General features: G+C 40.9%; 1 protein-coding gene across 3 annotated transcripts in view; it reads right to left on the bottom strand.

The window, feature by feature from the left end:
* Nucleotides 1–23149, bottom strand: part of cadm2a (cell adhesion molecule 2a) — a 292905-nt gene that overhangs the window by 88774 nt on the left and 180982 nt on the right. For 2 of the 3 annotated variants that reach the window (XM_050039311.1, XM_050039328.1), the window contains exon 2: nt 12281–12307. The exons of the other annotated variant lie outside the window; for it this stretch is intronic. In XM_050039311.1, the coding sequence (XP_049895268.1) occupies nt 12281–12307 (27 nt within the window). The remainder of the gene's footprint in view (nt 1–12280; nt 12308–23149) is intronic. 3 annotated transcript variants of the gene reach the window in all.

Genomic DNA, 23149 nt, shown 5'->3' with positions numbered 1-23149 from the left:
TCAACAACGCCCTCATGCGCATGACATTATGAAGTAATGACATAATGAAATTAACTTTGCTTTATTTAGCTTGAATTGGATAATATATATGTCACCTTAAATGGCATATAGAGCAATGCAACACTTGATTCATATAAGATGGTGACTATCGCAATGCGGGTTACAGCTGCCTCTGAACAAATAGCAAATCATAATTTCGTCTAGATTCTCACTTTACCCTTCACACAGCTGTCTCCCTCGATGAGATGAATCTTAAGAATTAAAGGGACCACTCAGTACCCTCCAGTACACAGTGTATACACTGGCTAACAATCAAGCCTGGCGGCAAAGCTTCCCCACAATCATTTGGACTTGTGCCTCCCACCACACAAAGTACTGCATCCAATTTTTCTCAAAAGACCAAACTATTACGTATGCCAAAAGTAAATGTCTGTGCAGCCAGTGGAGATATCCACAGAACGGGAAGGCACAGTCAAACAGACAGTACCTGTTGCCAAAGCAAACTACCGGACAAATAATACTGATAAGAGTATCCCGGATGTTTCCTGTCTGCTCTCTGACATGACCTTTCAAGCAAGAGCAGCTGAGTCTACTAACCTTTCTTATTTAGGCATTCAAGAAGCAGAGAAAAAGAGAGAGATGCAGGGAGACAGACGGACAGCCTGGAGCTACTGACCTTTACACCAGGACTGGAGCTCAACTGAGCTGTAGAGCTGTGATGTATGGGCTGGGAATACAGGATTACAAAATGGATAGAGGCAGTCCACAGTTTTGATTAGCCAATTCACCTTTTAAGCCAGTCGAACATAAATACGTTATAAATGCAGACTCGGGATATCATCACATTGAATTTGAATTCAAAGGATTAGTCTTGTTTTCACACTGCCAGCACTTCTATCAGGTATGAAAAAGCAATCTCTGAGATCTGGGAACACAGTAATGATGCAACAATGAAGCACGAAACAGAGTGCTTAGGTAATCAAGCAGCTTGTAAACACGTTAATACGAGGTAATCCTGAAAGTTAGCGTAATGTCGGTCATAAACAGTCATTGCAACATAAAAACTGTGCGCATGCAATATGGTAAGCAGCAGAGAAGGTCAAAGCTGTACTTAAAAGTGGAACCGTATGCAAACTGTGATGGGTGTTTACAAAGGGCACTTTGGGTCAAACACCTATTGATCAGCTTTGTTTTTTCTTCCAAACATTGGGGTAACGTCTAGGTTTGTTTAAGAACCAACTTGTAATACACCAGAATTACCCTTTAAAGGGACAGTTCACCCCCAAATCAAAAATACATATTCTTCCTCTTACCTGTAGTGCTATTTATCCATCTAGCTTGTTTTGGTGTGAGTTGTCGAGTGTTAATGATATCAGCTGTAGAGTCTACCGTCTCTCAAATATAACTGAAGTAGACGGCACCCAGCTTGTGGTGCTCAAAGTGCCAAAAACACAATTCACTTCAAAAAACTCAACAGCAATGTCTCTTTCCAGAAATCATGACCTGGTTACTCAAGATAAACCACAGACCTTGTTAAGATCTAAGAACTAAGATAGACTTTACTGTCCTGAAGGAAATTTGTCTTGGGTACGTGCAGTACCCGCCGTTAAAAGCTACAAAAAAAAGTTTATACATACAGTTCCTACAGTAGATGTACAGACTGCCATCAGCCAACAACCCATTGCAGCGCTGCATTGTTGTGAGCAGTTTCACGTAGGAACTATTTTCTCTCTACTGAATTACACCAGCTGACCGTATCACTGCGGGCATCTACTGCTAGTTCACCTAGCACCACTGACCTACCTAATGTTACAGATCAGCCAAGGAGGATGCCAGTATTGTTTACATCTCACGCTGTTACAGGCACAGGCCTTTCACTCCTAAGTAGATGTCACGTCCTTCTCCCCTGTGATACGGTTAGCAGATATAGTCTGGTAGAGAGAATATAATTCCTACATGAAACTGCTCACAGCAAGGTCTGTGGATTATCTTATTAGACATTGCTTTTGGGTTTTCGAAGTGTATTGTTTTTGGCCCTTTGAGCACCACAAACCAAGAGCTATCTAGTTGCATTATATTGGAGAGAAGCCCGATATCTCCAGCACTCAGCATCTCACACCCAAACAATCTAGATTGATAAATAGCACGCAAGGTAAAAGGAAAAATATGTATTTTTGATTTGGGGGTGAACTGACTCTTTAAATACTGGAGCTTCGTGAAAATCATATTTGAACTAAAACAGCACCTACCTTATATTCTAATTATTATCTAAATTCATTTTTAAGGTTAAAATTAAAGAGTACATTATGAAAACATGCTGTTGTTTTTATCGTAACTATTAAGTGTTAAAACAACCCTCCTGTTCAACATGAATCCCACTCAGAAGATCACGAATGAGATACACAAGATACACAGGACATGGCAGTTATGCCATGACCTGTTGGTGTCTATAAGGTTACACAGGTGGCGACACAGCTGGATACACAAGCTTCTCTGACTGAGTGATTCTCAGAGTGTCGGGCTGCAGGGTGGCCCAGTGATTGGAGAGACCGTACAAGGTCGACAGTTTGATCAGCTCAAAAGCTGGTGTGAATTCATCAACCAGACGTGTATCTGTATCACAGCGTCCTTAAGCAGGAAAACGCATCCACAACATCCTCACTGGTTTAGAGCATCAGCAAAATATTGAAAATACAAATGTACTGTTACTTCCAGGCAGAGATGTTTTTCTTTTCTTGGCCAGAACCAATTTTAGCTGATAATATGGAACAAAATGTTGTTAGGAACTTCCTGGAATAGAAGCTAACGTATCAGACAAGTGCATCAACACTCCTTGCCCTCGCTCTGGGACTCTCCCTCCCAACTGAGACAATTTTCACACAAACTCCTTCCTTTTTCTCGGGAACATGTCACACACACAGTCTTGTTTCTTTCTCTTTCGCTATGACCTTTTTCACGCCTTCTATCAATATTCGTCTCACATCCACGTCGCATTTCAAATGTGATTTATCAACATTTCCTAACACTTTTACACCTGAGAAATGAGAATCCAGAATTCATATTGAAATTAAATTGCACAAAAATAATCTTCTGCAAGTCAGACAATTTTGTGCTGAAGGACTAAAAACAAAATTAAAAGCATTTAGAGCAATTTTGTTTGGAATGGAAACACACATTTACATTAACTCCACTGCAAAGTGAAAATACTCTCATTTTCTCCCCCATATATTTGAGGATATAAGCTGCAACTAACTAACAATCAAGATATATAAATGTGAAGTATAAATGCATGTGTAATATTTATTCTGTTCACAAACACCAAGCTGGAAAAAATGGTAATAATGCATTTTTTAAAGTTTAGTGACCTTAAATAAGCTACACTGTACAAGTTAGACATATTCATATCAGTCACATTATTATTACGCAAGCAGCCATAAATTGAGTTATGTAGGTTCTTTCCTTTCTGGTTCTTACAACTGAAGTAATGAAACCTTCCATTTCTCTGCTTTGTTCTGTTTGTGTTTCTGAGTGAACTGTATGTTAATTTCCGTGTGTGTGTGTGTGTTTGTGTGTGTGCACATTTCCAATCTAAACTTGCTCTTTTGACAGCGATAAGATTCCTGCTGTGAGCAAATTGAATGCAACCCCTGCAGAGGGTGGAGCTACCTTTGTATTCAGCGCTGGTGTACAACCACCTCAGGACAGTCATTTCTGATCTGCAGATATGAAATTAATTATCCGGCACCAGAGGGGCTGGCTATGGCAGTGCTGTTGTCATTTACATACAGTAATTAGACTGGGCAGCTGTTGGTGCTGCCATCACAAAGTTGACGTCCAACTCCAACAACTGAAGTCAGATCAACAAAATATCACCTACTTCTCCAAGGAGATATTAGGTGTTATTTAAGCGTGGCATGGATTGACAGAGAGAAGACAGTTCGGTAGCAATCACGAGCTGTCACAGGGGAGAGTGACATCTTTTTGGCTTGTTTTTGAGATTGGGGGAGGATGTTTCCAATCGCATCTGGGCTGTGAAAGGTGTTAACAGACGTTGATATGGTGATGACAAAAAACAAAAAAACCCAAAAACATCCAGGAAAAATTTCTCCCATGATAGCACTTTCTTGTGTGTACAAAGCACAAGAGGAAACAAACATGCAGGAGCACACAGCAGTTTCATTCTTTTTGTTGCTAAAGAAGAACTGCCAACAATATGTATACAATATCAGTACATAAACTATATTTTATCGTTTAAAGAAAAAAAAAATCTCAAATTGGTGACCAGACCCGCTTGCAGACATCATTTGCTCAGTATTCCTGCCCTTGACTCAGCCACATCAATTTAAAGGGCAGAGATATAAACCTCTTCTCTGTGTGTAAGCTGCTTGAGTTCAAGCTTGCCCAGTCCAGAATGGCCAGGGATCTCACTATCCTTTCTGAGCCAAGGGCAGACATCTCATGGTTTTATGACAGAGGTAAACCTGGCCTTCATAAATACTTCATACACTGCTTTCTTCCAGCTTGCAAAAGCGAGCAGAAGCTGAGAGCAAAAGCGAATGTGGGTAAGGACAAAGTACATATTTTGACAGATAAGTGAAAGCACGGAATGAGGGACCGGAGTAAACAACTGAGGGAAAAATGAACAACATCTTAAATGCTTCCTTCCAGCTAAATAGGACTTGTTTCTTACACTCTCTGAGATGTTACGCAGACATGTGAAACAGGTATTTAAATAATGCTGACCTGAGTTACGCATGAAACACAAGCAGGTATAAATGCATTTCTCTGTGTGCATGCTGCATGTAAGAATTGATAGTGTGTGTGGGTTGTGTGATACCAGTGAGAAGTGCCGGCGACAAGTGAGCAGTGTAATATACACTAAATGTCATTTTCAGTTCATTCTTTTTAGAAAAAGCGAAATCCCTGTCTCATCTGGTGTACTTTCAGTGCTACAAGGACACAGAAGGCAAAGCTCGGGCTATGTACAGTATATCTAGGCTCAAATATTCCACTCTATTTCCTCTTAAATATAAGGCTAAGCAATGGCAAAGCAATATTAGCAGTCATGCACACGCTTGCTGGCTTGGTAGTTTTTTGTAAATTAAATGTCATAGAAGCATAAGGTCAGGGAAATCAGATTGACTGTATCTAAGGACATTCTCAAATTTTCTCAAACTGATGTGGAGGAGAAATGCGCTCGACTTCTTTTTATCACAGGAAGCAATTCATTTTTTATGCCTTCACACAGGGCGAGGGCAGAATGATCGCAGACTAGGGTGGCATTCATGGGGGAAATCAGACTAATCATTGCTGCCACCAAAAAACTCCCAAACTCCCCAAATCAACATGCCGCAGTGTGATTTTCTAATGTCTGGTGATGTGTTGACAGATACTGTTCATTTAAGAGTGATCTGGGGAAATGCTTCTCGCCCCAGGGGAGATCTGCAAGATGCAGTGAACAGAAAGGGCTGGTTTTAAAAACAGCTCTTATCATTTGGCTCGTGTGTCAGGCTGCAATGCTCTTTTACCACAACTTCCAGGCAGGGTAGAGCTGACAGTGAAGATCTCGTCTCAAAGCAAATCTCAGACTGGCCTAACCCAGTATGAGCACATCTGACTACATAATCTGAGGTAACTCTTGAAAGTAGCTATATCTTCAATGTCCATAAATTCTCTAAAAAATTATAAAAATTCACCTTAAAATAATCACCTTAATAGGTCATAGTTTTAATAGTTTTTTAATAGTATAATACTTTTAATAGTATCACCAGCCAAAATGTGAACAAATATGGCAAATGAAAGAAAATGGGGCTTAAGGGCATTATACCTTCTGTTTCCATTACCCAAAGCATCATGGGACTAGTAGTTTCAAAATGTATTTCATGATTATCCTCAAAAGAGAAGTATGACAAAGAATAATACTAAAACAATTTATTTTTTCATTTTGCACTCATGTAATGTAAAAGTAATGCACCCAAATTTGTACGTATCCCGTGTATTTTGAAAGGCTGCGATCACGTGACCGCTGTGTTAATGGGAGTAAACAAGGAAGCAGTCCTGAGCGGTCTTGTCAGGAGGCAGCTTGGAGTGGTGGATGGGTCACAAAAAAGCGAATTCTCACCCAGGACTTCCCACTCGAGATGCGTGTTTGGTACCGTATGAACTTTGAGTGAACTTTGAGTATTTTTAAGGTACGTCCTCACCATGTTTCTTTTCCAAGACCTAACCTCAGTAACTTTAAGGACATAACATCATTTGTGGGACGTTAATTCATCAGATATCATACTAACTGTTGTGTCAGCATTTCTGTAGGATACCATACAAACTGCTCGATACTTGTATTCGTATTGAACCGTTCGATGCAAGGCTTTGGTTTGGTACCTATTACAAACCGAACGATACGTTGAACTATCCAACTGCATCGAGGAAATAAAATATACAGCTTACACTGTGTTTAGTAAAATGTTCCCAGTACCACTGCGCTAAACAAGGCAGCCCACATGCCGAAACACATAACATACTGTCTGCCTCTCCCACCCCATAAACCAAAACATTCTACTTAAGTGAGACACGCTGGGAGGCACGTCACGCTAATCTAGCTCATTGCAAAAAGGTTAGTAATTCAATTACCAGAGCAGAAATATAAAATCCTTCAATAACCTACAGGTCTGGCATTTGGAGCCACTTTTGATTGACTGGGATATATTAGGATGATGGCATGGGGCTGCCAAAAACAACCGTATGTCGCATCTGCTACACCAGTGTTTCCCAACTGGTCCAGCCATGAGGTCCAGATTTCTCCCTAGTCATTAAAGGTCCACACTGTTTAATGTATTCAGCATCATGCGTTTGGCCATGTCATTGGGGTGGTTTGCTTTTTCTGTTAAGTAGCTGTCATTAATCACTCACTGGAAAAGGAATAGGAAATGGCACTTCAAAATAAAAACTCTGTACTGGAAATTCACTGTACTTAAAAATTAACTGTGTTTTTTTTTTTTTTTTTACCAACTTGACACATTCGCAAGTCACTTGCGGCCCATTCAGAATGAACCTGTGACCCACTTTTGGGCCACAACCCACTAGTTGGGAGCCACTGTGCAGCACAACAGTAAGGTTACATCAGTGGGAATACCTTAAACATGTCAACTCATTTACGCTGACATCACAACAGTGTGTCAACAGGTGGAACTATAGACGGAAACAAGGGGCAACACAAACGCTACATGCTAACGCTATCCCTGCAGCATTTATTCACCCATATCCAACTTATTCACACAGAGCAAGAGAAAGACAGGGCTTAAGGGGGGTCGACAGAGTCAGACTTTTAAAGAACACCTGATTTGAAGACTTATTTCCACTATAAAAACCTTAGTTGGTATCAGGAACGTTATCCATCATGAACAGAGTGTGCAACGCTCACAAGTAAGACAAGTATGTGCGCGCACACACACACACACACACACACACACACACACATCCTATACAGGTGGCATACATCTGTGTGTTGTGTTTAATGAGGTTCTTTTTTCATGCTCATTTGCATCCCTCGCAGAGATGCCATTAGGTTGTCACATTTTCTTAAAATAACCCTGATTTAATCTTCCACCAATAAAAAAAAAGGTGAAGTGACAGGCTGAATTAATCTTTGGTGCTGTATACAGTAATTGGATGTACTATATATAAGTACACATTAACAAATGAATATACAGTATGCCAAAGACACCCTTAACTAGTCACTTAGTCCTTTAGTCACATACAGATCTGTCTCTCAGGCACACATGCTGATGAACTATGTGCTTTGAGGTGAACTGAGGCTTTATCTGCCCACTGATCAGCATGAATCTTATCTGGCTTGTTATGTTTTCCTACCAATAGCCTCATTATAACGGCGAGAGAGGCAGGAGGGGAGGCATGTGCTTGACTCTGATCTACACATTCTCCGCTCCCCTATTAAGAGTGCAATGGATTTCCTATACTGTCACAGTGAGATGGAAAAGGATGATAGCCAGGTAAGGGTGGCCTTTAAAGAGAGGAGGGTCAACAGTAAATGAGATCTTTCAGTCAAACACAGGCGGCTAGATGCTGGCCTGGAGAGAGATGGTTTAAATTAATTACACATTCAGAGGCGGCGGGAAAATGAAGAAATCCCGCAAAGTGAGGCTTTAGAAGAAAACGTGATGTTGATGCTGCTGCTGTGGAGGATGATGAGGAGGAGGAGGAAAAAGGGAGCCAGTACTGTAAGGATTTTGATATGAGCAATATTTTAAATCTAGCGCTCCACAATAGACAAACTTCTGCAAACGACAAACCTTGCTTAGAGCACTTGAAATGCAGCATGACTGATTTACTGTTGTTTGTACAAAAGCAGCAGTTTTATCAGAGCACACCACTGCGTTTATTAAACAGAAGACCAGCTACCCACTATGATTCACAATCTCCCTGGTAAACACCACATTTTTAAATACAGAATCCCCTGGGAAAGACGCACCACATGGGTAAGTGGTGGAGGGTGTTCATAAACGTCAAACAATGGAAGAGTGTGGTGCGTCTTTACAGGGGAACGCTTTGAACTCCGCTAGATGAGCATGTGCAGAAAGGGTATAGATTTTCTGAAAACAGAAAGTAATTGGAAAGAGCATTTACACAAAGATTTTTTTATCTGTCAACTGGATTAGATTTTTTTTTAATAGATAGCATATTTAATTCGGATCAAGGTGTGTACATGCAGTGGGGTTTTTTGACTGGCTTTTTTTTTTATATTTTCATATATGTATAGGGGCTATACCAAATCTTAGTCTTTCTTTACATTTAAAGCTTCTATTGAGGTTTTCAAATGAAACTCTGAATGTCTGTCATTATATCTTATGATGTCATCTCTGCCAAGATTTGAAGTCTTTTTTAAAATTTTTTATTAAATCAACTTTCTTTGATGAATTAATGTGATTTATGGAGCTGTAAGACTGCTGCTGGACCAAGCAAGCAGGAAAGCAACGTTTTTTTGAGCACAGTGAAAGTGTTGTTTTTGGATGCCAAGAACACACCAAACACCGGTGAAGTGCGGCCTGCAGCCAGCTGCCATGCAATGTCTATGGAAAGTTGTCCCCCCCTGGACATAGACTGGCTAATCATAACGTAGCATTGGGCCGGCTCAGACCAGGGTCCGACAACAACACAGCTGTGCTCCATTGACTCTAATGCAATCGTTTCAGATTTCCTTAGTTTTCAGGCTGGTTTTGTGGATTTGGAGCTAAATGTTGTGCCTGGGGCACGTCCTGTATTAATGATACTCGGTACCTGGAGAGGTTGGTTAAAGATACATTTTTCTTCCCTGTTCCAAAATTAAAATCAAACCCTGAAAAGTGTAGGGTTAGCTAGCTAGCTACTGAAGATATAGCCTACTGAGGGCCGAATTCACAAAGAATGAACTGCGGCCGCTGATAGCACCTTGAATTGCACTTCATTTGCACCCGCAGTTTGCTCCGTCTTAACGTCCTATTCACAAAGGATATTGCGCTAATGATATACCAGCGCAAACACGCCCACAAAGTTTGGCAGCTGAGTGCAGTTTGCCCCTGATTTGCCCCTGATTGCAATAAGCCACACATGGCAAAGTATAAATGCTGGCTTTGCGCCAAGAACACCGTGGCAGAACAATGGCAGACTTTGTTTGGCAAAGTACTGAATACTGTATACCCTCATGTAGTGATGTCTGCTGGTGAGTCAGTCTAACAGTGTCGGATGGGTTGAGGCTGTGGATTTGACCAAGTTTGACCACTTTATCACTATTCCCTCTCACTTGTAGCTGTTTTTTCGTTATCTTTTGAATTTAATATGAATTATGGAACCGTTTTTGTTCACGTTTGTTTCCCCCGTTTCGTAAAATAAATTATTGAAAGTTGCTTTTGAAGTGCGTGACAGAAGTGCGTTTTGAGAACGACCGCAGACTGTCACCTGTTCAACGCATCAATATCTTCGGATGCCATTAAAGTAATAATGATTATAATAATAATGTCAAAATATTATTTACAGACTGATTTAACAGACGATCACTGCTGCCACGATCACTGGAAAGTCTGGGCGAGAGGCTTCCACAGAGGAGCGCCCAGTTTGCACCAGCTTTCTAAAGACGTTATTTACTTCACTCAAACTGCGTGTGGCTATTAGCGCTGGTGTTAGTGAATTAGACGTTGTTTATCAATGAGGCTCATTTGCATAGAAAGGGGCAATTTTTGCGCCAAATATATGCATATTACCTCATTTAAATACGTGCAAATAACACCGGAGCACCGAGACGCAATCTGCTTGGCAGCGCAGTTAGTGGAGCATTTCACCCTCTGCGCGTGCTTTGTGAATTAGACGGTATCTGTTTGCTCCATTTTTACCAGTTTAGTGGCCGCAAAAGCCACGCAATCCTTTAGTGAATTCGGCCCTCAATGTATACACACTTTTTAATGATTATAACAGTGAAAAAAAGACCGACCCTGCTGTACAGGAACCAGTGAAGGGAAGCAGGGAAACTTCGCTGATATTCAACCGCTGTGTGTCATCACATTGTGCACAGATGAATGGTGTTTGACTCCCCAGGAGATCCCTGCCCTGGTGGCGGGGGTCCGGATGCTGGCAGCAGCACGGGGGCGAGCCCAAACAACGTTCATCTGCACACACTGTGACGCCACACAGCTGGGTCAATATCAGCAAAGTTTCCCTTTATATTCATTGTCTTATGTGGCGATCAGCAGTGGTGTGGTGGTTCACTTTTACACTGTGATCTGTAGCCTATAGTTCGGCTTTAGCTTCTAACTATCTTTGTCTTTTTAACCTGTTGTTGCTGCTGAGTCAGTTTGACATCCTGGATATATCCTTCAAACACAGACTGTAGACCCCTCTGTCTGCTTCTCTCTGGAATCACTGTTTCATTTTTCCAAAAATATGATATTTCTTCAGGGAGTGCAGTTAGTTACAGTGTGGGCTCCATGCTTACTCCGACAGCTTGTCGGACCATCACAAAAGGAAAGGTCAAATGTGGTCAAACTAAAAGTTGGGTACAGTTTATATTATCCGCAGCCAGTCTGTAATCTTTTGACTCCTGTAACATGTTGAGCTATGTTACAAAGAAATTCCTCCTCCCTTGAAATACATGATCACACCTATTGGCTGCAGAAGAATGTAATTATTTCGGCAAACCACACTTACGCGTCTTATTTGTGTAGCATAATCTTTATCTGCAACTGTGCAGAAACACTTACTTTAAACAGCATTCAAATGTTGATTTAGAATTTGAAAGCTTTGAAGCTCCAGTCTACTTTTATTTTCATATTTGGCTCAGATTCTGCATGTTTAAGGAAAACAGTTTAACACATACCTAGAATCACTTCATCACTTGCATCAGTAACTAAAAACGCTGCATCCCACCAATTATAGTACTTGATAATACAATTTGATGTGCAGACGTTTGTTAGGTATGCCCTTTTTGAGCTGATGTCTATCCTTTCATTTGACTTGTCATCACACCCCTGCACAGGAATGTGACAGTATTCAGGACCTGTGCTTCTATAATCATTAGCCAACGATGCTAACTAAACAGAATGAGATTATAGTCACGGTTGACTAAATTCTTAGTTTTGAGAGGCATATTTACTGAAGCACACAGCTGAATGAAATCAGGTTATCTCCTCTCAAATAAACACTCTCCCTCTCTGCTCTCCGACTCACTCTGATCTATAATCCGTTCTCACTGCTGTCTTGCAGACACACGGAATGATGGAGAAGATTTTGATCACTGTAATTTACTGCCACCTCTCCAGTGCCTGGCAATGGTAAAGGGCAATATCACACAATTAAATACTCGATTATTAATCGTATGACCTTGGACTGTGCTCTTTAGAGTTTATGAGCTTAAATAATTTACAAGCAAAAAAGGGAAAAAAATATCTATGAATATAAGATGAGCTTCATGTGGTGGTGGTGCTTTACAACACATTCAGCAAATCATTTTGTCCGAGTCATGGTTTTCACTTTTTGGGTAGCAAACAATGCATAGTGTAGTTAATGTATTTATGACAATACAGCTAAAAAACCATTAAAACAAAACAGCTATTTGAAAGCTCTGACAAAAACCTTTCAAAACAAAACAAACAAACAAGAGAATAAAAGCAAACAAGCGTGACATCAGTCAATTATATTTTTTCAAAATAAAAAAGTAAATACAGTTTTACTTTACTGATGTTAGTTTTGTAAGGCTGAGTCAGAGGCACAGCAGGCAAATGCAGCCACGACTTACCTCGAGCTTTGCCTTTTGAAGCCATCACTGGAGCCCCCAAGTAGAAAAGAGAGGTTGGATGGACAGCAAGAGAAGGCAGACGCCAGAAAAAAGAGAGGGGAAAAAAAAAAGAGGAACAAAGACAGAAGACAGAGCAAGGGATTAGATAACTGTAGGGAAGAGCAGTGCGCCTGTATCTGCTGCGTACATGCGGTAACAGCATTGTCTCTATCTTGAATGTCAATCACAGAGTGCTGAAACCCTCCGATCATTCAACCCTGAAAGAGAATGTCCTGATTTAGCTCATCAGCAAATTGAGACCTTACAGTGTGGCACCTTTTAATTAGTAGCGTCACATCATCTGGATCATGCAAGGAAGCTTGTTGCTTTCTAATGAGCTTGTAAGGCCCATAAGGACATGGGCATACTGTAGATATCATGTTGTTGATGAGTGAAGGCTGCGCTTCGTTTGATTTCCAGTGGAAATTACAGATTTTATGAACATTTTACAATTGATTTTCTTGTTTGTTTAGCTGATGCCTGTTTGGCTTCAGTTTTATGTAAACATACAGAGAGTAATTATTTGTCTATAAATGCGTGTGTGTGGTCAGGCGGGGGCAGTGCTTCATTGAAAGGTATGTATATTATATGACATGACTTTGAGAACCTACTATGCTACTGAAAACTGTTTTAACAGACATATAGATCTCTCACATTTTCAATGCCTAATATTTGCATGTGTGCATGTTTGCATGCACAGAGAGCGCAGGTCCAATTATTATTGGTCATTTGTTTAAACTTGTTTAAAAAACAAAGAAATGCATTGAATTACATGCTCATTTCTAGGAGGTGACCAAGCAACCTGGTCTCGGTCTCCCAACTCGTCCAATACCAATGCTTGGCCTCCAACATTGATGCACCAAGCCACCCTTTAGCGGCGGTAAGAGACTCCCCGGGTGGTGGAATTTTTTTGACGCTTCAGGCTCCTACTGTGGTTTAAAAAGCATTTTAGGGGTGCTTTCAGACCTAGAGTTGTCTTGCTTTGGTCCAAATCAGGGATTAATTTTGTTACAAATTTGCATAATTGCAGAGAGCTGGTTCATGTTCTCACGGCAGCATTTACAAACGGACCAAATAAAATGCCTTGCGTGAGAAAGCTGCTCTTTATTGGTCAGAATTTCCATGTGGGAAAAATCCAGGAAGTAAACAAAACATTCAAGAAGAGTACACTTGCAAGATAAATGTGACACTTTCTAATGTCACAACGGAGGGACAGCTACGCAGGTTGATTTTAGCGCTGGTCATCGTGGACTATATTGCTGTCATTGTTCATTTCAGTCAAACCATACAGTTTGAAAACGAGGCGCGGCTCCAACTAGAAAACAATGTTTGCACATTAATAATCCTCCAGGACTGTAACATGCTCATGTTTAACCCAAACTATCCGTAAACACGTCGGTCGGAACACGTTCTCACCACAAACGAACCCCACCAGAGTTTGTTTGTAACCGGACCGAGACCACCTCTTCAAGTAGGTCTCAGTCCGGTTGTTTTGGTGCGCACCCGAGTGCAATTGCTGTGTTGATACCTGCCCAAAGGAACCACACTTAGAGGGCAAACGAACTTGAGTTTGACTGAACCGAACCAAACAGAGCAGGTGTGAAAGCACATTTAGGTTGACTTGTGGGGCCACTGACCAAGCATCTGGACTTGACGAGTTGGGTGTGACAATGTGTTGGGCCAAAAGGTGTTCAAACCAAAGCTAACAAAAGGCAAGTTTGGCACTAAATAGTAGGGATGTCCCGATCCGATATTCGGATCGGTATCGGCCGCCGATATTAGCAAAAAACGTGCATCGGCATCGGATCGGACTCCATGGAAAAATGCCGATCCAAGAAGTGCGATCCAGTTTTTCATGGAGTCCGATCCAGGTCCATTCCAGTGATCCGCTCCAGCTCTTACTATCAATCCACCAGGCCAGCATGCAGACGGCAGACACACACGGAGGGTAGGAAGAGTAGCGGTCAATTTAGTTAACTGACTATTTGTTTTCTGCTCTGGTTTTTTGAGAGTGATATTTTTATTTGGTTTACACTCGTACTGTTTAAGTAAAGAGCACTGATGACATTGTTTTGGGCACAATTAGTGAAATTGGAGCCATGGATGGTTGGCACTGACACTACTAAAATAACTGAAAAGGAAAGGCTGCATTCTTTGTTAAATGTCAACAATGTCTTGTGGTGTTAATCTATTTTTTATTTATTAGGGGGCCAAAGCACAAGTGTGTGGAGTCTTGCTGCTATTTTAATTTCAATGTTAGACATTTTAAAGATTTCTTGTGTTGATTTATTTTCTATTTATTAAAGGGCCAAAGCAGCCAAAGCAAACCAGCTATATTTTTTATTTAATGTTAATGTTCAAGTTTAAAGTTTGTTAATTTAACCCTGTTAACAATAAACGGGTCAGTTTCTCACACCAACTGTTGTGGATCATTCTAACTAACCCGATTAAGTAGTTGTTCTTGTTAGAGTAATATCGCTTGATCAAACCTTTTCTAAGATGACTGACAACAAAATAAGTGAATATGTATAATACGTGCTTGGATCGGACCGGTATCGGCCAAAACTCAAGGCTGTAATGTCGGTATCGGATCGGAAGTGAAAAAGCTGGATCGGGACATCCCTACTAAATAGGTGAATTTCCTGCAGTTTAAAAATAAGGCTTAACAAGACAGACTGATTCCTGTCTTTAATAACTTGTTTGAATTCATTTGATACCAGAAAAAACACCTACAGCCACAGACACCATTTGTATAGGCTGTTGGGCACTTTATCTAAAGCAGCTGAGCAAAATGCTTTCAAGACACAGTGTCAAAAATTATGGAGGAATGATTGTAATTTACTGTGATGTTAATAAGTTCAACCACAAAATACCATATTACATGTTGAGCATATGTAGCGCTGTCATAGACACACACAAGCAAGCACTAATAACATGCAATAATAATAGGTTACATATTTTTATTACACAGGCTAAGTGCAAATGATTAATTTTAAAGCAATACAATTGAAATAAGTTGTTATTTTTTATTTTATTAAAACTAAAACAACAACTACAATAACAACAACAAAACAAAACCTGATTCCAACAATCCGCAACTGACGCCTTTGTTCTCAGGACAGACTACAGTCATGCATGCACACACTGGTGCACCATCATAGTAGGGTGTGATTGACAGCACTGTAATCAAAGAGGGGAAGCAGAGACAGGACCGTCGTCTAGCAGAGAATATGCCACGATATGGGAGGGTTCAACGAGCAGCTTGGTGAAAACCATATAGGCTGATATACAGCCGTGTAAAAACACAAAGGGAACCACAACACAGACGACCTAACCAGCAACAAGAGCGTCACCTCTGAGACTTCCTGCCGGTAAAAACACAGAAGAGAGCCAAATAAACAACATAGATTGTCTATTAGCGCGCGTGTGTGTGTGTGTGTCTGCGTATTTGCGTGTGTATCCCGAGGGAATGACTCTTATGCTTCACACACACTGCTTTGCCAAATTGATGGATCTATTGGAATGCCTCCAGTGAGCCTGAAAACTTGTGCAGCTCTAAGAGACAGCCCCTGAAAAAGAATGAGAGAGGAAGAACAAAGAGAATATAACCGCAGGTGCCGAGTCTGCGGGTTATAAAAAAATACTGTGCTTTCTTTTCGATTACAGATTAATAAATCACTCTCTCCCTGTACGCAACAAATATAGAATTTTCAATTTTGGCTGATAAACATACTGTAAATAGGCTGAAATTCATTGTCGGAGAGGGAGCAAAAAGTACTTGTGAAAGCACGCCTGGAGATATAAGCCAGCTGCCGGACAGTCTTCCGACTCACATACATATTGTTTGTTTATATTTGAGAGCCATCAAATCTTGATAGCCAATTCTCAGTAGCTGATGGAGATGATTATGTTTTGTTAGTGCTATTTCACAGCTCGCCAGGGTGTAAGATAGATAGCATGAGGGGGTGAAAGAGAGAGACTGATAATTTCCTGTGATCTTTTAGTGACTTTTCACTTAAGTTAATTTGCCCACATTTTCTGGTCTTCAGCATCACAGTATATTCAGGGGCAAATGACAAAAAACCCCATAAAAAGCTACACTATTCCTGTCTTACACACAAATGCACACACACACCAGCGTTCAGAAAAAAAAATCCACACCTTGCTGCTGTGTCACTGGTCAAGAGGGAGAGGGGCCGACAGAGAAACAGGGCAGCGGGTGTCACATCTCTACCAACACTGCTTTCTACATGACACTGATGGCTTTGTGAAATATTCCCTCAGCAAAGTCTGACCTCGCTCTATTCCTGCCTTTCATCCCTGCTGTCAAGGTATGAGTTCCCTGTCACAACTGTGGCTCTGTGATCTCTCCCAGTCAATACCCAGGAAGAAAAAAAAAGACAGGTCCTGAAGACGAAAGACGAAATATACGGTTTTACAACTATTCACTGGTAACAACAGCTGAATTTACAGTATATATACAGCTATAGGCAGACACAGAGAATTTAAGAGAGAACACAAGCAGGGAAAAAAAAAAGACAAAAATGGTGGGAGTCTTATTCACTACACTCTGTGCACTTGTATATCCGAGTATTACAGTTACCAGGCAACCAACACAACAGTTCGGTAAGTCCTGGCAAGCTGAAATTGAATAAAACACTTTTCATTCCACTCTCTCATTCCCCCATTTTACCATGCCATGAGCAGAGTATTCCCACTTGATTACACAATGGTCACCTCTCACACGCTCACAATACTCCTGATTGGACAGAATACACATGAAGACACACGCGAAACTGCGAAAATTTAACTGTTTTCTTTTTTTATACAGTGTGTTATTTTAATCTTTTCTACTGTCTCATATTCAGTAAAGAAAATCAACTTATTGCAAGTATGATAGCGTCATGTCCAAAAGCAAGCATGAAGCAAATTGTATTTTAAAATGTGTTTATGAACATGTTGTCTAGATTTAAGAAAACAAAGTGCATATAAAATACAATAACATTTATAACCAACAGAACTCTTAAGACTAACCAAAACCAAGAGACTAAACTAACCTAATGCTAACTACTAAATGGTCCCAAGACATTTATTCCATCAGTCTAAACAATGGTTTCATTGGTAAGACAACATAAATAACAGAATAATGTAAATGGATATGAGTGAAACTGGTTTAGAAGTTACAGCTGTTTAGGGTGTTTATGCTTTAACATATTTTTGTAGTCACTGCCGCTTAAGGCTCTCTTTGAAAACAGACACAGAAAATGACATTTTTCCGAAATGCTATGAATCTCTTCCATACCTGTGGACCTCTGCACACACCACTTTTCACCACACTAAAGCTTAGTCTTTAGACTAAGACCTTCGGTGCAAGACACTCCTTCTATGACTCCGTTTAGCACCTGTCTCTTCCCAAAAAAGCCCACGCTGCGCTGAGTGGTCAGCATTTCTGGTTCTTTTGTATCTGTGCTCTCTGCATCACCGCACCATTGTTGTAGCCACAAAATGACTGACACAGTATAGAGGCACTTTCTGCTGTGAAAATCACCAGTAAAAAGCTTCTAAACCCAAATCTTCACCAACAAACATGTTCCAGTAGAAATATCATCCAAAATCGAGGAGAAATGGACAACATCAGCAAGATTAAGTGCTTTCCTGACGTTAGCATGTAGCTACATGTAGCAGTGTACTTACAGCCTGGGAATGACTGTAGCGGGGTGTCACGGCACTTTCTAATGTGAACAATCACCAATAAAAAATTCTAAACTGAATGTTAGCATGTAGCTATATGTAGCAGTGTGCTTACAGCCTGGGAATGACTGTAGTGGGGTATCACGGCACTTTCTGCTGTGAAAATCACCAGTAAAAGCTTCTAAACCAAAATCTTCACCAACAAACATGTTCCAGTAGAAATATCATCCAAAATCGGGGAGAAATGGACAACATCAGTAAGATTAAGTGCTTTTCTGACGTTAGCATGTAGCTACATGTAGCAATGTATTTACAGCCTGGGAATGATATTGTGGGGTATCACGGCACTTTCTACGGTGAAAAATCACCAATAAAAGCTTCTAAACCAAATGTTAGCATGTAGCTATATGTAATAGTGTAGGCTACTGTAAAGATTTGCAGGATGTGCCTGGAGCAGATGACCATAAAGAAATCTGTCACAAGCTGACGTCAGCTTGTTGCCAAATTAAATAAACAGTTGGAAACAGAGTATTCAGAACGGTCTGAAGTTTTTGCTAACAGCCATTACTTTTCTTTCCTCATTATTTGAAACTTTGGTCATGCTTAATATGAACATCCAACACAGTAACATTATATACTGTATATGACATAAAATAAGAAAATGTAATAGGTCCCCTTTAAAGAGTAGTAACTGCTGACCCTACAAAAAATCAACACAGCACTGTACTTTTTTATTTAATCTTTTGGTTCATTGGACCGTTGTTCCAATAACTGTAGTTGGTGGACCAAACTGGGCTACAACTGCAGCAATATTGGATTTCAGGTGGTGGTATCAGGTGCTGAACATTGCTCTGTTTCTATTGGCTGTGTAACTAGGCCGCTGTTTGATAACTATAGCTATAAGAAATTTGATAATGTGATTGTATCAAGTCTTTTTTTTTCTGCCCCCTAGTGGTCAGAAAGCACTTTAAGTAGCTTTAACTTCATTTCACGGAATCTTGAGTGTGAAATTATAGTGTCCACTGAATGTAACATAGTGCCTCTACTTTCAAAAACCTGTGATCTGGAGATGAAAGCCCACTGACTTACAAAACAGAGTCAGCTGAAGGAACTTTGATCTGTCCTGCAATGCACTCTCACCTCATTCATACATTTTATATAACTGATCATTGCAAATAATTGATGCTTATTAGCTGACAGTACGAATATTTATTTATCCAAACCACATAAACTAGGCTTGGAGCTACTGGCCTGGGTATCAAGTGTATGTAAACACACTTTTTTTGTCAAGAGAATGAACGGTGAGTGACTGGATGGTGGCGGAACAGAAAAGCTCCAAGTTGTAAGCAGGTTGTTCTCGGTCTCTGTAACCATCAGCGGGGAGCCGTCATAAATAAACTGTGTGATAGTTCATACAGACACCACCTACTGTGACACACACATGCCCACACATACACAAACACACAGCAGTGATCATAGTATTCCCTTAGGGTGTAAGTCTCGTGGGGGACTGTGTTCAATTCTGACATCCTTCCTGTTTTCCTCTTCTTTCCCGTCTCTGTTCTTCTCCCTTCAACTTCTGCTCATTCAGGAGTTTGTCTCACCTGCCTTTTCACATTCACTCTACCTCCCTTTTAACTCTTTCCTTACCCCGTATCATTCTCTCCCCTTCTGTACTTCCTTCCCCCCCTCGGGCTACCTTTGTCACAGTGGCAGATATATTCAGACTCTGACACGCAGTGAAAAGCCTATGGAGATCGATGTGTGCAACGTGGCTCTCTGAGCTGTCACATGGCATGATGGAGAGTTTAGCTTATCTTTCCTACAGAAGCAGCTGTTTTGCCATATGTTTCCAGGCCCTTGGAATACAACCAATAGTCCACCGGTGAGCAGATTGCTGTAAAACCTTAACACACTCTTTGTCACCTCGTGACTTGGCTGTACACAGCGCCATCGTACCCACTCGTACACAAGAGCACAAAAACATTGAGGAAAATATACATTGTGACACATATCCATAGCACACGTGTGGCTATTTCTATTTTAAGATAATCATCAGCATAAAAAAAAGTTCAGAATGAATACAAGTAATGTATTTAAATCTTATTTGATTTAGCACAGCTTTTGCTAAGGGGCCACAATTCATCTCAGGGTAATAAAGGAGATGGTAAACAGTGTTAATAGATGGAATCAAGCTTACTTAACTCAGCTTATTGCCGCCATACTGCCTGCTTTATTAGATCTGTCTACCTCGTCCTTGTTTTCTCACATTACAGGGAGACACACATCTGTTTGTTTTGTCATTTAATCTAGCATATTTGATTTCCACTCCTTAACACAATTACACACACATACCCTGTCCACGGTAGAATCATCTGCTCATAAGCCGAACGCCCATAAAACACACACGCATGCACAGAGGCACACGTGTTGTCGACGCACACACGCACACACACACACACACACACACACACACACACACACACACACACACACACTTCATAGCATTTGTTTTATCCATGCGAAAGATGGTCTACAGCAGTGTTTATGGTTTCATAGTCAGCGCTGTCCAGATTTTTTTCCCATCCTGAAAATAACCAAATCTGGTGAATCACCATGACCAGACCATGTGTGAATGGCAACAGGCAATCTGGACCCTAGAGCCTGGTTTATAGTTTTATGTTTTCTGTGAGCAACACATCGACAAACTCTCACATGCACAGTATAGGGTCTATAAATAATCATAAAAACAGCCATTTTGTCAAATTTGTTAACAACATGTCTGCAATGTTAGACAGTGACCTGGCTTTGAAAAACATTACATACGCACTCTGAGTGGTTGCTTCATTTTGATGAAAAAAATAAGACTATCTAATGGAATCATAAGACTTAATGAAGCTGGATTCAATGACTTTACCTCTTTGTGACACCTATGCTGTGTTGTAGTGACATTGTGGGCACCGTCCTGAGGCAATACGCAAAGATAATGACTCAAGGGACACAGTTTATTGCTTATTGTCATTGGCCTCCAGCTAAACACGCAGTGAACACATGGGGGGCAATGCACCTGATGAACTGACACCACGTTGGGCCTCATTTTTATGTTGCTGTAGATCAAGTTAAGTGAGGCTGACCTGGCTAAATGACAGCTTATTTGCAAGTGTGCTTTTCCTGCCTTTGCCTTTGGTAATGAAGTAACTTCATGATATAGCATTAAAACTTAACATCAAAATGGGAATGGATGTGAGATAGACACAGACTGGATAAAAATATAGATGTAACCACCCTGACGCCCACCATTGGTTGTGGACTCCCATTTTAAAGCCTAGAGTTTGCCATTTTGGCCGTCGCCATCTTGGATTTTTTGAGCCAGAAGTGACCCAAGGTGATTACATTTGGACAAGAGGGTGGAGCTGTGGAGAAGTGAGGGTTGAATCTGTGAAAGAGCCTGAGGACACTATCCGCAGGCTAGTGAATCAAACCAGGAATGTCCTTAATCATGCGTATTTTGCACATTTAAGGTGGATATCCAATCAGTGTTGATGGTAAATGCCACCAACTGAAGCAATAAATTCCTCAGTGCATGCTTCATTGACAGCGAAGGTGAGTTTTTCTGAGTTTTCCCTCTTGCACAGCCGTTGTTGCCAGGCCTACATGTACAAGGATGCAATGCACCCAAACTCCTAAAGTTCATTCCCCAGATAACTCCCCAAACTTGTCCAGAATGTGGAGGTGGGTGCCTCAAATGCGGCTCTGTTTACAACAAGTAAAGGCATCTGAAATAACTGACTTCACTGTTTGACTAGAGCACCTGAAAAATCAGAATAAATGTAACACCATCAGTGTCATTAACAACAAACATGCCTTATCATATAGTACCTGGAAGCCAAAAGCCACTACTTTGCTGGCCAAAACATAGCTATAGATAACAAAAATATTCACTCAATGATCACCTGCCCTCTTGGCCCTACTGGACTTGGTTGTTTTTTCCAATTTATCTTCCCAATCCTGAAGACGGTCTCCAGTGATTTTCCAACTGGCCATAGTTGGCCCGACAACCTACGACTGCCCTTATATTTAAGCACTTCATTCAAATGTGACAGAAACAAAATAAAACCCACTAAAACTCAGGGTTCTTTGGTCCGATGTTCCAAAAACCATCAACCTGGGTTGGTCGAAATAAATCCCTAATTAATTGAGTGTAATGTGAAATGCTCCACGTGCTGTATTCCCCGACTGTCTCTCAGCTGATGCCGGAGCAGCAGCTCTCAGTCATTCTTTGGAGACAGAGGCAAAATAAAATGACCACCAAAAATGGCGATATACTCAGCCAATCATCAAAACATTTGTCCAATAGTCCAACCATAGTCTCTCGCACACCTCTGTCCAAGTGAGGAGTAAAACTTTCTCACATGGTAACGCACACAGCAGAATGATTTCTTTTCTGTTGGCATTGGAGGCCAGTTTGAGCAAAAGCACAACCAGTTGCTTTTTGCTCCTAGCAACTCAGGTTCTGAAGGGCCCCCGTTGGCGGTGCCCTCCTTTACAGCTCAGCTGAATTCTCTTTATCTCTCCGCTGAAATTCGTTTGTAGGTTGAAAAAACATCCTGCCTGAAAATCTGAGTTGCCAAATACAGAGTAAAAAATATCCTCATCCATTTATGTGAACATGCAGCTAGTTTGCAATACGTGACAAGAGGAAAGATTTTTTTTGGCAGTATCTAGAGAAACAAAAACTCCTTGGATATCCAGAGATGGATACTAGGGATAGAAGCCGAAAGAGCCTGTAGTTCTCCCGGGCACCACTGATGACACTGGTTTGCGGAAAGATTTTGAAGCAGGCCCCTGAGATACAGAAACACTATAAAAAACATTTTTATGTCATACTACACCCCAAATTTGTTTCGATGCAGATCATGTTGAAAAATGGTACAGTTATCCTTTAATAACGTTAAAATGGGTGAGTTACATAGACCGCGGAACCGGGGAGGCCAGGGGGGCCATGGCCCGGGTAACTTTTGTACTCTGACATAGAGGGCTGCATTGGGACCCGGCGGGACCCAACGCAAATAGTAATAGTCATTTTGATCCACACTCCACCAGTTGGTGGCGGTAATGGGCCAATTCGCTGTTTGCCAA

This window comes from Epinephelus moara, chromosome 3 (genome assembly GCF_006386435.1).
Source record: "Epinephelus moara isolate mb chromosome 3, YSFRI_EMoa_1.0, whole genome shotgun sequence".
In the NCBI taxonomy this organism is placed as follows: Eukaryota; Metazoa; Chordata; class Actinopteri; order Perciformes; family Serranidae; genus Epinephelus; species Epinephelus moara.
The sequence above is the reverse complement of the archived record's forward strand: the minus strand, read 5'-3'. Positions and strand labels throughout refer to the sequence as shown.